Source organism: Silurus aristotelis, assembly GCF_946808225.1.
Source record: "Silurus aristotelis genome assembly, chromosome: 21".
Classification (NCBI taxonomy): domain Eukaryota; kingdom Metazoa; phylum Chordata; class Actinopteri; order Siluriformes; family Siluridae; genus Silurus; species Silurus aristotelis.
In genome coordinates this window covers 1,720,331-1,737,830 of record NC_139594.1, presented here as the reverse complement: position 1 = coordinate 1,737,830, position 17,500 = coordinate 1,720,331, and the positions used below count along the sequence as shown (strand labels likewise).

The 17,500-nt window shown below is 40.3% G+C and overlaps 1 protein-coding gene across 1 annotated transcript in view; it reads right to left on the bottom strand.

Annotated features, from left to right (window-relative positions):
• Positions 1-17,500, bottom strand: part of rims2b (regulating synaptic membrane exocytosis 2b) — a 76,840-nt gene that overhangs the window by 54,974 nt on the left and 4,366 nt on the right. Inside the window, 5 exon segments of the mRNA XM_083523883.1 lie at positions 2,469-2,637; positions 2,733-2,767; positions 4,228-4,391; positions 12,517-12,727; positions 14,348-14,386. Of these exon segments, the coding sequence (XP_083380009.1) occupies positions 2,469-2,637; positions 2,733-2,767; positions 4,228-4,391; positions 12,517-12,727; positions 14,348-14,386 (618 nt within the window).

Below are 17,500 nucleotides of genomic sequence, written 5' to 3'. Positions count from 1 at the left end.
TATTTATGAACTTTCCCTGGTTAGTGTGTTTCCAAACCTGAAATATGAAACAACAAGTATCGCAGCCGGAATGACGAACACTCAGGACAAAATCACTCACTGCTCCTGACTGAATAACCCTCGTATCTTTCTTTCCAACTTTTCTGAAGCAAGAATAAATGTGTTCTTCACTGAAATCATGTGAACTACACTGTGTTTTAAATTTGATCGCTTTTATTCAGATTCTCGCACGTGGACGTGATTGAGTGAGAGGAGTGTGTGAGAAAAAGATACAAAAGACTTCTAATGGCAGAAAAATAAGCCAACAAGTTCAAATAAATCTTCTGCAGTCCAACGGAAAAATTGCAACATCTTTTCTCTGATTGAAAGTACGAAAGTGACTGTGAAGAACAACAAACCAAGGAGGAAGCTATAGCATAAGAGATCGGATTCACACGACTACCGGTCACAACGACTGAAGATGAGGAATGTTCTAACGATGGAGGAGAAGCTAAAAGGGGGACCGTTTCAAAGAAAAGCAAAATAAGTTAATAAATACGTATCCAGTTCTATATCCAGTTTCATCTCCAGATCTGGATCCAGCTTCAGCTCCAGCTCCAGCTCCAGTTCTATCTCCATTTTCAAGTCAAATCAAGAGTCAAGTCAAGAGGCTTTTGACTTGACATGACTTGACTTGACTTGACTTCATCTCCAGATCGAGATCCAGCTTCAGTTCCAGCTCCAGTTTTATCTACAGTTTCAAGTCAAGTCAAGAGTCAATTCAGGGGGCTTTTGACTTGACTTGACTTGACTTCATCTCCAGCTCCAGTTCTATCTCTAGCACCAGCTCCAGCTCCAGTTCTATCTCCAGCTCCAGTTCCATCTTCAGCTAAAGCTGCAGTTCCAGTGCCAGTTCCATCTCCAGCTCGATTTAGTTCCAGTTTTAGATCTTGTTCAGGTTGAAGGCTCCATCATGTGGCTTGCAATTTTTTTAATATTGTAAAAATGTTTGTGCTCAAATCTTTAAAAAGAATGTAAAATATATCTGTTTCAGCACAGACACCTGAATAAACATCCTTCTCATCATCACTTACATCTTTATCACCATTAACCTCACCTTCATCATGTTAATCATCATCATCACCATCATCATCATCTCAGTGTCTTAAAGAGACCGTTGACTGAGACACAAAGTGTCCCCTGATCATGTGTGATTTTTACTCCAACAGTGTGTGCAGATCAACGTTTCCTCAGATCCCCATCACAACTTTACTTCCTGCCTGCAACTCATTAACTGTAACCATCATCATCATCACCATCTTTTTATTCTTCATCTTTCTCCTCCTCCTTATGACTGTAACCATCATTTTTATCATAAACATCACTATTAGAACCTTCATTATCATCAGCAGCAGCAGCATCATCATCCTCCTGCTCATCGTCAACATCTTGACTGTAGCCATCATATTCAGCATTTCCATCATCACCAGGAACCTTCATCTTAACCATACCATCACCATTACCGTTATCCTTTTCATCATCTTCACAATTATCTTCAATGTAATCATCATTATCATCAGCATCTTATTATTATTCATCCTCCTCCTCCTCCTCATCATCATCATCATCACCAACAGCATCACCACTGTAATCTTCATCATCATCTTCACTATATACATCATCATCATCATCACCATCTGATCGTTCCTGGTCAGTGTTGAAGTGTATTCTTGTGTCTGTATCTCATCCTATTGATAAATGTGTATAGTGATGATGGGAAGGAAGTGAAGCTCGGAGAGGAAGTGGAGGTAGAAGAGGAGAAACGTGTTCCTGCTGAGACGTCTGCTGGTCTGATCTGGTACAGCTAACTGGCTTTGAGGCCTGATGATTTCAGCTAGCTGGATTTTCACGCTGATTAGTGCGTAATTAAATTCGTGTTTCGCTTCAGAAGCAGTACAAAGCTACAACTTCTGATCAGAATGATTTTAGGCACCGTTACGTACCGCCGAGTCGTGACCTCGCATCCATGAGCTTCTGCCTCCTGCCATTTCAGACCCCAGAATTACAATGAAACAACTGTTCAGTTTTGGTTTTATTGTTATTTTTCGGTGCGTTATTCTCCATCGACGTGCCGAAAAACGCCGCCATACACCGTGAAGGAGACACGCATTCCAAAGGAACTCGCAGCTGTTGTTTATGATACATTGTGCGATCGTGACGTGTCGAAAATGTACTGGCCGAATCCCAAATCACGGTCAGAATAATCATCTACTGCTCCTGTGGAGCACCAGGTCCATCACGGCTGCTGCTGCTGAGGGATTTCATCTCCAGCACATTTACATCTCCATAAGTATAAAACAGCTGCAGTTCCTCCAGCAGTTCAGTCACACAACTCACACAGCCTGATGGCCCGCGCACATGTGTGTGTGTGTGTGTGTGTGTGTGTGTGTGTGTGTGTGTGTGTGTGTGTGTGTGTGAATGTCACTCACCCGCTGTTCGCTCCGAGCTCGGCCTGAGAAACATTTCTAGGCGTGGACGCGTTAAAACGGGACAAAACGGAGCTGCAAAAGTGTCGCAACGTCTCAAATTGCATTTTCATTTCATCTTCTTCCTCCTTCTGAGCCTTCTCCTGTTCTCTCCTCTCTAATGTTCCTTTTCCTCAGGAGGAAAAACCCACCCACAACATGTCCATCACACACACACACGCACACACACACACACACACTCTGCCTCCTCAGGCTGCATTTAAGCACCGCTGCTGCTGCTGCTGAGCGTATCAGATGTATCGCTGAGAGTCCAAACACACACACACACACACACACACACACACACACACACACACACACACACACACACTCACACACACACTCTCTCTTTCAGATACACTCTGTACAAGAACGTTTGTCACAAACTCTGGCTGCATTCCAGTCTGCACTTCTGTTCCAAATACAGAGCTTTCACTCAGCGCCAGGAATCCAGAACATCATCCCACACGGTATTTATTCATCATCACCACAACCTTCATCACCAACATAAACATCATCATCATTACTGCAACCATATTCATCTTCATCACCATCATCTTCATCATCATCATCATCATCATCATCATCATCATCACTGTAATCATCTTCATCATCATCATCATCATCATCATCATCATCACTGTATCCATATTCATCTTCATCACCATCATCTGTATCATCATCATCATCACTGTAATCATCTTCATCATCATCATCATCATCATCATCATCATCACTGTATCCATCTTCATTATCATCACCATCATCACTGTAACCATATTCATCTTCATCATCATCATCATCATCATCATCATCATCATCATCACTGTATCCATCTTCATCATCATCATCATCATCATCACTGTAACCATATTCATCTTCATCATCATCATCATCATCATCATCACTGTAACCATATTCATCTTAATCACCATAATCTTCATCATCATTATCATCTTTATCATCATCACTGTAATCATCTTTTTCATCATCATCATCATCACTGTATCTATATTAATCTTCATCACCATCATCTGTATCATCATCATCACTGTAATCATCATCATCAGCATCATCATCACTGTATCCATCTTCATCATCATCATCATCATCATCACTGTAACCTTATTCATCTTCGTCACCATAATCTTCATCACCATCATCTTTATCATCATCACTGTAATCATCTTCATCATCATCATCACTGTGTCCATATTCATCTTCATCACCATCATCTTCATCACCATCATCTTCATCATCATCACTGTAATCATCTTCATCATCATCATCATCATCACTGTAACCATATTCAACTTAATCACCCTCATCTTCATCATCATCACTGTAACCATCTTTATCATCATCATCATCATCATCACTGCAACCATATTCATCTTCTTCTTCATCATCATCATCATCATAATCACTGTAAACATATTCATCTTCTTTACCATCATCATCACCACCATTATTACTGCAACCATATTCATCTTCATCATCTTCATCATCATCATCACTGTAACCATATTCATCATCATCACTTTCATCATCGTCTTCATCATCATAATCTGCTGGTATTAAAATGTTAAATTTCTCTTTATCATTTTTGTATTATATAATAAACTCCCCCTGATGAACATCTCCTGCTCTCCTGCTCGTGGCATCAAATGGAACCCGGTTCTGTTCCTCCACTGAAGGTAAAGAGAAGCAGATTCGCACTCACCTGTTCACTGGAACTGTAGCGTTTTTCACAGCTAATCCAGACAGATCTTGATGACCTTTGACTTCGGGTCCTAACGTTCGGCCCTCAGCACCTCCGTAAAACCAGGCTCCGGACTTGGTGAGGATTTCTTGTTGTTTTCGGCACAGGTTGCACACCCACATTACCTGCAGCACAGAGGACACGTGGAGCATCAGAATGTTTCTGAAATGTTTCTGAAAGAAAACTTGGATCTGATGGAAATCTGATTACTGATTCACAAGCGTCTTAACATTTCAGTTCTCAGTGTGAGGAAGGGATGTGGAAACATCTGGAGCCAGTGGCTTTAGTCACTAATTCAATGATAAAGTTTTCTTTTCGTTACAATCAGATGTAATGATGTGATCTGTAGCTGTATTCGAATTTACATCCAAAGTGGGCGTGGCCTAAACAGGATTTATTTAATGTCACTGTCAGCATATTAAAGCTGGTACAGGTCCTCGACCTCAGCTACATCACTCCAGTCCTCAATCAGACAGAATGAAGTAAACTGTAGTCTTTTAAAGCCTCCTTAGTATCACCAAGGAACTGAGGGTGAAGAAGTGAACATTGCATATATCACACAACACACAGCTTCACACACAATCACACAACACACAGCTTCACACACAACACACAGCTTCACACAACACACAGCTTCACATACAATCACACAACACACAGCTTCACACACAATCACACAGCTTCACACAACACACAGCTTCACACACAATCACACAGCTTCACACAACACACAGCTTCACACACAATCACACAACACACAGCTTCACACAACACACAGCTTCACACAACACACAGCTTCACATACAATCACACAACACACAGTTTCACACACAATCACACAGCTTCACACAACACACAGCTTCACACACAATCACACAGCTTCACACACAATCACACAACACACAGCTTCACACAACACACAGCTTCACACACAACACACAGCTTCACACAACACACAGCTTCACACACAATCACACAGCTTCACACACAATCACATAGCTTCACACACAATCACACAGCTTCACACAACACACAGCTTCACACACAATCACACAGCTTCACACAACACACAGCTTCACACACAATCACACAGCTTCACACACAATCACACAGCTTCACACAACACACAGCTTCACACACAATCACACAGCTTCACACAACACACAGCTTCACACACAATCACACAGCTTCACACAACACACAGCTTCACACACAATCACACACAATCACACAATCACACAGCTTCACACAACACACAGCTTCACACAACACACAGCTTCACACACAATCACACAGCTTCACACAACACACAGCTTCACACAACACACAGCTTCACACAACACACAGCTTCACACACAATCACACAGCTTCACACACAATCACACAGCTTCACACAACACACAGCTTCACACACAATCACACAGCTTCACACACAACACACAGCTTCACACAACACACAGCTTCACACACAATCACACAGCTTCACATAACACACAGCTTCACACACAATCACACAGCTTCACACAACACACAGCTTCACACACAATCACACAGCTTCACACAACACACAGCTTCACACACAATCACACAACACACAATCACACAACACACAGCTTCACACAACACACAGCTTCACACACAATCACACAACACACAACTTCACACACAATCACACAGCTTCACACACAACACACAGCTTCACACAACACACAGCTTCACACAACACACAGCTTCACACAACACACAGCTTCACACACAATCACACAGCTTCACACAACACACAGCTTCACACACAATCACACAGCTTCACACAACACACAGCTTCACACACAATCACACAGCTTCACACACAATCACACAGCTTCACACAACACACAGCTTCACACACAATCACACGGCTTCACACACAATCACACAGCTTCACACACAATCACACAACACACAACTTCACACACAATCACACAGCTTCACACACAACACACAGCTTCACACAACACACAGCTTCACACACAATCACACAGCTTCACACAACACACAGCTTCACACACAATCACACAGCTTCACACAACACACAGCTTCACACACAATCACACAGCTTCACACACAATCACACAGCTTCACACAACACACAGCTTCACACACAATCACACAGCTTCACACACAATCACACAGCTTCACACACAATCACACAACACACAACTTCACACACAATCACACAGCTTCACACACAACACACAGCTTCACACAACACACAGCTTCACACAACACACAGCTTCACACACAATCACACAGCTTCACACAACACACAGCTTCACACACAATCACACAGCTTCACACAACACACAGCTTCACACACAATCACACAGCTTCACACACAATCACACAGCTTCACACAACACACAGCTTCACACACAACACACAGCTTCACACAACACACAGCTTCACACACAATCACACAGCTTCACACAACACACAGCTTCACACACAATCACACAGCTTCACACAATCACACAGCTTCACACACAATCACACAGCTTCACACAACACACAGCTTCACACACAATCACACAGCTTCACACAACACACAGCTTTACACACAATCACACAGCTTCACACACAATCACACAACACACAGCTTCACACAACACACAGCTTCACACACAATCACACAACACACAGCTTCACACAACACACAGCTTCACACACAACACACAGCTTCACACACAATCACACAACACACAGCTTCACACACAATCACACAGCTTCACACACAATCACACAGCTTCACACAACACACAGCTTCACACACAATCACACAGCTTCACACAACACACAGCTTCACACACAATCACACAGCTTCACACAACACACAGCTTCACACACAATCACACAGCTTCACACACAATCACACAGCTTCACACACAATCACACAGCTTCACACACAATCACACAGCTTCACACACAATCACACAGCTTCACACAACACACAGCTTCACACACAATCACACAGCTTCACACAACACACAGCTTCACACACAATCACACAATCACACAACACACAGCTTCACACAACACACAGCTTCACACACAATCACACAACACACAACTTCACACACAATCAAACAACACACAGAGTGACTTTAATTACATTATTGTTGAAGAACATGGACTGTACACATGGATATCTGATGTGTACAGATTGAGTCACAACATTTTCTTATAAGATTTCTAAAGAATAAATATATAATTTTGTCTCTTTTCTCTCTTTCTGTTCTTCTTTCTGCTTTTTGTCTGTGTGCTTGCATCACTGTTCTTCTGTATATCTCTCAGTCTGTCTCTTTCCTTCTGTCTGTCTGTCTGTCATTTTGTTTTTATGTCTGTCTACATTACGACTCTTGGGACCGGATTATAAAGTATTATTTGGAGAAATAAAGCCTGATTCAAGATTAATTGTTTAGGACCCTTCCTGGTATAACAACAACAACAACAACAACAACAACAACAACAACAATAATAATAATAATAATAATAATAATAATAATAATAATAAATAAAGTTACCTCTAAATTATGAACAGAATTTCTAGATTATTAAGCGTTTTATATTCAATAAATAATCTAGATTTTTAAAAAATTTGCCAGATTTTGTTTTTGGGATATAAAATTATATTAAATTAAAAAACTATTTCAGTTGTGGATTATTAACATCATAAAATGTCAATTTGGATCATATCTGGATTACTTATTGTTTTTATTTTATATCTGTATTAATGCCAGTTTTCCACCGGTTTCTAAATTAAAATATTTTAATTGTAATTCATACATTTAATTCTGAATTACACATTTTGAAAGTAAATCTGGATTATTAAATATTTTAAATCTGATCCAGATTATTAGCCTTTGGAAAAACTGAATCCTGATTATTAATAAGGAGTTGATTCTGGATTCCTATTTGAAAAACAATATTTGATTATGAATAATTTGAGAACAGATTCCAGATGACAGTTTTCGAGCCTCTGAGAAATCATTAGCGGTAGCCAGAAGAGAAAGGGTGCAGTGTGTGAGGCAGTAAAGTGGCTCTGATGAAGCTGTAGCAGTGAAGATAATGGAACAGACACAGCGGAACTGTAGCTCCAGATAAAACACGCTGGTTTCATACCCATGGTGCTGGTGCGAGTCGATGTGCAGCTCAGGGAAGCGTTTGAGCTCATGATTAGGAAGTAAAATCCGATTTCTGAGCAGGATCCTGAGGTTCAAAGGCTGAGCGCTACGGTGTGTGTGTGTGTGTGTGTGTGTGTGTGTGTGTGTGTGTGTGTGTGTGTCAGCGTCCAGGTCTTGTCCACGCCAGGCTCCAGCAGCGAGGAGCTCAGGTACGGAGAACAAGGTCATGCTGACGTCCTGCTGCTCGATGTGACTTACAGTAAAGTGTGCAGCGTCGAGCGACTCGTCATCCCTACATTATTCATCGATGGAGACGGTGTCAAGCAGCTAAAGTCTGACTCCTGCTCATCATCATGGCTCATGGAGAAATGTAATGAGGTAGGAACGTTCGTCATCCATTGCCATAAAGGTTTGGACTTCAAATCGCAAATTATTTTTAGACTGAAACTAAAAAAAGCACTAGTGTGGATATGAGGAGGAATTCTAATGAGTTTTGATGCTCATCCCTGGTTAAAAAAAAAATTGTGTGTTTAAATCTGTATGTTTAAGTTTGTATGTGTGAGAAGATCTGTATATATACACTGTATAAGCGTGTGTGTGTGTGTGTGTGTGTGTGTGTGTGTGTGTGTGTGTGTGTGTGTGTGTGTGTGTGTGTGTAAGGACCAGGTTGTAGATGTCACTGAGTCTGGACTGTAAAAGAATCTGGTCATCCAGCACTTTACTGCAACCTGATCAGGTTCCTTCACCTCCAAACCGAACTCGACACACACCGCTCCGACTCAAAGCTCCAGCTAGAGGCTGAACATCTGTGATTTTATATCAAAATTCAGGACTCTGTGTGTGTGTGTGTGTGTGTGTGTGTGTGTGTGTGTGTGTGTGTGTGTGTGTGTGTGACTGCCTGATCCCTATACAAACCCCGCCCCCTAACATTAGCACATTAGCTCCACCCCATACTAACCCCGCCCTCTAGCATTAACACCTCTCATTTACCAACCCTGCCCCTCACACTAACTACACCCCTATTTTACCCCAGCTTAACATTAGCTCCACCCGTAGACTAACCCCGCCCCTATCATTACCTCCACACCGATACTAACCCCGCCCCTAACATTAACTCCACACCTATTCTAACCACGCCCCTAACATTAACTCCACACCTTTACTAACCCCGCCCTAACATTAGCACCACCCTTATACTGACCCCGCCCCTAACATTAACTCCACCCCTATACTAACCACACCCTTAGCATTAACCCTATCCTTATACCAACACAGCCCCCTCATATTATCTCCACTTCCTTATACTAACTCAACTCCTATACTAACGCCGCCTCTCACGTTAACTCCACCTCTATACTAACTATTTCCTTTATATAAACTCCACCCCATTCTAACCCCGCCCCTTATATTAATCCCACCCCTATACTAACAGCCTTATATTAACCCCACCCCCTTATATTAACCCTCATCACATTACCTCCACCCCTATACTAACCCCACCCCCTTATATTAACCCTCATCACATTAACCCCAACCCTATACTAACCCCACCCCTTATATTAACCCTCATCACATTAACCCCACCCCCTTATATTAACCCTCATCACATTAACCCCACCCCTATACTAACCCCACCCCTTATTTTAACTCTCATCACATTAACCCCACCCCTATACTAACCCCACCCCCTTATATTAACCCTCATCACATGAACCCCAACCCTATACTAACCCCACCCCTTATATTAACCCTCATCACATTAACCCCACCCCCTTGTATTAACCCTCATCACATTAACCCCACCCCTATACTAACCCCACCCCTTATTTTAACTCTCATCACATTAACCCCACCCCTATACTAACCCCACCCCCTTATATTAACCCTCATCACATTAACCCCAACCCTATACTAACCCCACCCCTTATATTAACCCTCATCACATTAACCCCACCCCTATACTAACCCCACCCCTTATATTAACCCTCATCACATTAACCCCACCCCTATACTAACCCCCACCCCTTATATTAACCCTCATCACATTAACCCCACCCCTATACTAACCCCACCCCTTATATTAACCCTCATCACAATAACCCTAAAACTTATACTAACCCTCATCACATTAACCCCACCCCTATACTAACCCCACCCCCTTATAATTAACCCTCATTACATTAGCCCCACCATTATACTAACCCCACCCCCTTATATTAACCCTCATCACATTAACCCCACCCCTATACTAACCTTACCCCTTATATTAACCCTCATCACATTAACCCCACCCCTATACTTACCCCACCCCCTTATATTAACCCTCATCAAATTAGCCCCACCATTATACTAACCCCACCCCCTTATATTAACCTTCATCACATTAACCCCACCCCTATACTAACCCCACCCCCTTATACTAACCCTCATCACATTAACCCCACCCCTATATTAACCCCACCCCTTATACTAACCCTCATCACATTAGCTCCACCCTTGCGTGTGTGTGTGTGTGTGTTAATTGTCTTGTTATAACCTCATAGAAAGTGTGTCAGTGGATCAGTGGAGCCTGTGGCATCTGTGTATATTTGTGTGTGTGTGTGTGTGTGTGTGTGTGTGTGTGTGTGTGTGTGTGTGTGTGTGTGTGTAAATGATGATCTTATGGTGCATTTTGCACACACAGCAATATTCAGGAGGCTGAATAAGTGATTAGTCACTGATTAACACCTGACTAACAGGAAAGTGTGCATGTCACAATGTTCACATCACTGCGAGCGTGTCAGTGGGCGTGGCTTCAGGAAATCACGTTACTGCGAGCGTGTCAGTGGGCGTGGCTTCAGGAAATCACGTTACTGCGAGTGTGTCAGTGGGTGTGGATTCAGTGTTTGATCCCAGCTGTGTGATGTACGATACACGTCCCTGTGTGAGGCAGAATGGTATCAGGGTCGGGGGTGTCGTTGTAATGTGGTGATCTTTACCATGTTTTTACAGGAACCTCATGATGTATGAGACACAATATTAATATATATCAATCTATCAACTTACACTGTCTATCTATCTATCTATCTATCTATCTATCTATCTATCTATCTATCTATCTATCTATCTATCTATCTATCTATCTATCTGTTTACTTATTTGGTTGTTTGTTTTATTTATTTATTTGGTGGGTTGTTTATTTGTTTGTTTGGTCTCCTTATTTTTATGGCTGCTTTGAAAAGATTAAGAGAGAGATATTATATTTCTCACACTCTTATTATAGCTCTCATTCATTCATTTTTTTTCATTCAGTTTGTTTGCATACTTATTTATTTGTTTGTTTGTTTATTTATTATACATAATTATTGTAACTCTTATATGTTTGTACTTTTGTCCTGCACTGGTTTCTTACAATTTGATCAGTGTTCCGATTTAATGTCATTTTATTGTATTTTATTTTGTATTATTAATTTTATTATTTGTTTGTTTTGTTCTCTCTTCTTTTCTGCTGATGCTTTTAAAAATTGAGAAAGAGAGAGTGAGTGAGTGAGAGAGAGAGAGAGAGAGAGAGAGAGAGAGAGAGAGAGAGAGAGAGAGAGAGAGAGAGAGAGAGAGAGAGAGAGAGAGAAATGCTGCCTCCTAGTGGAACACATATGACACTGCCCTGCTCTGAGCGGTTCCTCCTCTACTTGATGTCAGCTCGGTTCCTCCTCCTACAGGAGGCAGGATGAAGCTTCTCATTTCCTCATCAGCAATCAAAACACATCAAATGCCACAGAAATGAAAAATGGAAAAAGAGCCACAGCTAAAACTGTCGAAAGCTTTTCAATGAGAGGCTCCAGGAAATATATCGTCACTTCTCCTCTCTCACCTTCTGTCCCACAAAACATTCAAAATAAATCGTTCACACTTCCACAGTGGGTGGAGCTTAGCACAGATACGAGAAGCATTTAGAGACTCCACAAAAAATCCTTACACACTGAGATTCAAACCCATTACTTTAGTGTGGGATTCAGGACAAAAGCCAAACCCATTACACATCAGCAGCTCCACTACACACACACACACACACACACACACACACACACTGAGATGGTGGTGATGTTGTTACCTTGTTGGAGCGCAGAGACACTCGGCCGCCGCAGCGAGCACAGAACTTGGTTTGGCAATAAGAACACATGCGGCCGCAGCCGTCTGCAAATTTGGTTTTGTGGCAAATCCCACAGGTTGGAGAGTCGCTCTTCTGAACCTGATTCTTCTGAGCCTCATCACCGATCTTATTCACCTGGTCCTTATACATCTCAAACTGCTGATGCAGCCTCCTGCCGCAAGCAGACAGAGTGAGAGAGAGAGAGAGAGAGAGAGAGAGAGAGAGAGAGAGAGAGGGAGAGAGAGAGAGAGAGAGAGAGAGAGAGAGAGAGAGAGAGAGGAGAGAGAGAGAGAGAGAGAGAGAGAGAGAGAGAGAGAAAGAGAGAGAGAGAGAGAGAGAGAGAGAGAGAGAGAGAGAGAGAGAGAGAGAGAGAGAGAGAGAGAAAGTCAAACACCTCAATCAGAATCAGTCACAATCTAATCAGAATCCAATCTGCATCAAATTAGAATATTTATAATTCAGATTACAGATTATTTAGGAATCAAAGTAAGAACTAGAATCATAAACACCTCAGAAATTCGAACCCAAAGTATAATAAAAAAAAATGACTGGATTTTAGAATCCAAATAAAATGTATATTTAGAATTTAAAGTCAGAACTGGTTTCAGAATAAAATCCAAAAAATAGAATCACAATTTATTAAAGTTTTTTTTTGAAAGCAGAATCAAACATTTGCATTAAAATGCAAATCGGGATTATAATCCAAATCTGATCAAATGAAAGATATGAAGGATTTGAAAAAGATTGGAAAACTGAATTCTGTTTACACTTTATTTCAGTCTGAATTCAGATCTAAATTAAAAATGCTCATGTGAACCAGAATTACGGTGAAAGATAAAAGATGAACCGAAGTTTAAACCTAAATTATGATCAGATTTATGTTCAAGAGTCTGAACCTGACCTGGATAAAATCTTACATATGCAGAATAAAATTAAAGATCGGAATCGATCAAAATTTTATACATTTTTTAAAACTGAATCAGAATGAAAGCAGCAAAATCCGAATCAGAGTGTGAACACTGAGACATTTAATTCACATCACAGTTAAATTCAGAATCATCAGAATTTTGATTAGAATCAAAATGTTTATTTGAATAAGATCAGATTCTCACTTTCAACTTTGATTCTATCAAAACTAATTCTAATCTAATTTAAATTTCTAATCCAAATAAAATTTTAGTTTTGAAACTGATTTATGTTAGATTCAGAATTAAATTAGAATCAGTTTTGATAGATTAGAATCAAAGTAAATCTGATCTAATTCTAATCTAAATAAAATTCTGAACTAATTCTGAATCTGATCTAATTTTGGATCTAATTTATTTCTGAATCTAGATCGGTTTAAAGGAAATCGAATTTGGAATCTAATTCATTCCGATTCCAATCTGATTCTGATTGTAATCTGATCTTGATTCTAGTTTAATTCTGATTCTAATCTAATTCTGATTCCATTTTATTTCTGAATCTAATCGAATTCTTAATCTAATCTGATTCTAATTTAATTCTGAAATCGGTATCTAATGTAATTCTATTCTAATTGTAATTACAAAGCTGAAGGATTTGATCCTGACAGATGCTAATTTTAATGTTGCATTACAATCAACAACATCTGCTTCTATATTTTATTTATTTTATTTTATTCTCCCTAAATCTGTTCGTGTACATGCTGCAGCTGCATCGTCATTTTTGTCATAAACAAACCACACACACACACACACACACACACACACACACACACACACAGTTTTTGAGAACTAGGAATTCTGGGAGGTTGAGTTTTGTGAGTACTTACTGAGAAAGCTGAGACATTGAGCCTGAGTTGAGAGATTCCCTATAACCATGTTATACAGAGGTTCAGCAACAACAACACAAACATAAACACAAACACAAACATGGAATGATGTAGCGAATAAAAATACAAATAATAATAATAATAATAATAATAATAATAATAATAATAATAAACACAGAATGCTAAAAAATAAATAAAAACAATTGTCATGAGAACAAAAAGAAAAACAAAACAAAACTGAAATTGTTTGTGATTGATGTTTCTTTCTGAACGTCTTCATTCACCGTTATAATAAACTCCACTCTAACCAGAATTGAGAAGATGTTCCTCTAGATATTGTAATAGATAATGTGAGCTATTGAGATTTTGAGGAGATTTTGTGAGATATTAAGACGATTTTGTGGAGATATTGAGGAGATTTTGTGGAGATTTTGTGAGCTATTGAGGAGATTTTGTGGAGATTTTGTGAGATATTGATATTTTGAGGAGATTTTGTGGAGATTTTGTGAGATATTGATATTTTGAGGAGATTTTGTGAGATATTGAGGAGATGTTGTGAGTTTTTGAGATTGTGAGGTGATTTTGTGGATTTGAGGAGATTTAAACGAGATTTTAAGGTGATTTTGTGGATTTGAAGAGATTTTAAGGAGATTTTAAGATGATTTTGTGGATTTGAGGAGATTTTAAGGGGATTTGGTGGAGATTTTGTGAGATTTTGAGATTTTGAGGAGATTTTGTGAGATATTGAGGAGATGTTGTGAGTTTTTGAGATTGTGAGGTGATTTTGTGGATTTGAGGAGATTTTAAGGAGATTTTAAGGGGATTTTAAGGTGATTTTGTGGATTTGAGGAGATTTTAAGGAGATTTTAAGGAGATTTTAAGGTGATTTTGTGGATTTGAGGAGATTTTAAGGAGATTTTAAGGTGATTTTGTGGATTTGAGGAGATTTTAAGGGGATTTGGTGGAGATTTTGTGAGATTTTGAGATTTTGAGGAGATTTTGTGAGATATTGAGGAGATTTTGCGGAGATTTATCACAGATGTTTTCAGTATATCTTCCAATTATCTCTCTCCTTTTCTTTTATCTCTTCATCTCTCTCTCCTTTTCTCTTGCTTTCTCTTTCACATTCTATTCCTTATGATCTTTTCCAAGCTCTCTGACTCTCTCTTTTTCCCTCTCTTCTTCTCACTTTCCCTCTCCTTCACTCTCTCTTTCTCTTCCTCTCTTCCTCACTGTTTTTTTTCTCTTCTTGAACTTCTGCATCTCTCTCTCTCTCCTTCTTCCTGTCTATCTCTCTCCCTCTCCATCTCTCTCTCCTTCTCCTTGTCTATCCCTCTCCATCTCTTTCTCCCCCCTTCTCCTTTAACCTGTTTATAACTTTTTCTCTGTCTCTTTCCTTTTTTCCTTTTCCTTTACTCTATTTTTTCTCATTCTTTTACCCACCCTCTCTCTCTCTCTCTCTCTCTCTCTCTCTCTCTCTCTCTCTCTCTCTCTCTCTCTCTCGTTTTTTAAACACATTTCAACCTAAACAGCTCTAAGATGTACAAATTTATCTCAAATCAAGTGTTTTCTCAGATACACATCTCCTCCTGCTCCTCATCCTCCTCCATCTCTTTCTCTTCCTCGTCCTTTTCCTCCTGCTCCTTCTCCTATTCTTCCTTCTCCTCCTCTTTTTTTTGCCCGTCCTCCTCCTTTTCCTTCTGCTTCATCATGCCTGAGCTTTTAGCTTCATCACATCTTCTGCTCTGTGGCTGCATCTTAGCGCTCAGCTAATTCCATCATGCTAATAGGATCTAAGAGGAATAATTAGGCCTAAAAATTGCGTCCACGCTGCAGTTTGTTCACATGATCTCGATCTCACGCTCATCACCCAAAGCATCACCTCCTGATGATGCACTCATTTCCCACAATGCTGTGCGACACTGTGATCAGCGTGTAATTCAGTCAGCGTTAGTGTTAGCAGTCGCTAGAACGCTGTGAAACGTCTCACTCACACTGGAGACTCCTTCCTTATACAGAGACGTGTGTCCCTGTGCAGAGCGGTTACTATAGAAACCTCATGACCAATCAGGATCCAGGATTCAGCAGTAGCAACGTGTGAAAGTGATTTACACATAAACTGCTAAATAATACAGAGATCCAACACTGTCCATCTGTTTAACATACACCGCTCTCTATCTCTCTATCTCTCTATCTCTTCATCACTCTCCTTCACCCTTTCCACTGTCCATCTGTTTAACATACACCGCTCTCTATCTCTCTATCTCTCTATCACTCTTTATCTCTCTATCTCTTCATCACTCTCCTTCACCATTTCCACTGTCCATCTGTTTAACATACACCGCTCTCTATCTCTCTATCTCTCTATCTCTTCATCACTCTCCTTCACCCTTTCCACTGTCCATCTGTTTAACATACACCGCTCTCTATCTCTCTATCTCTCTATCACTCTTTATCTCTCTATCTCTTCATCACTCTCCTTCACCATTTCCACTGTCCATCTGTTTAACATACACCGCTCTCTATCTCTCTATCTCTCTATCTCTTCATTACTCTCCTTCACCCTTTCCACTGTCCATCTGTTTAACATACACCGCTCTCTATCTCTCTATTTCTCTATCTCTCTATCACTCTTTATCTCTCTATCTCTTCATCACTCTCCTTCACCCTTTCCACTGTCCATCTGTTTAACATACACCGCTCTCTATCTCTCTATCTCTCTATCACTCTTTATCTCTCTATCTCTTCATCACTCTCCTTCACCCTTTCCACTGTCCATCTGTTTAACATACACCGCTCTCTATCTCTCTATCTCTCTATCACTCTTTATCTCTCTATCTCTTCATCACTCTCCTTCACCATTTCCACTGTCCATCTGTTTAACATACACCGCTCTCTATCGCTCTATCCCTCTCTATCTCTCTATCTCTCTATCACTCTCTATCTCTCTATCACTCTCTCTCTATATATAACTATCACACTCTATCTCTCTATTACTCTCTGTCTCTCTATCTATCTATCTCTTCATCACTCTCATTCACCCTTTCCACTGTCCATCTGTTTAACATACACCACTCTCTATCACTCTATCACTCTCTATCTCTCTATCACTCTCTCTCTATATATAACTATCACACTCTATCTCTCTATCAC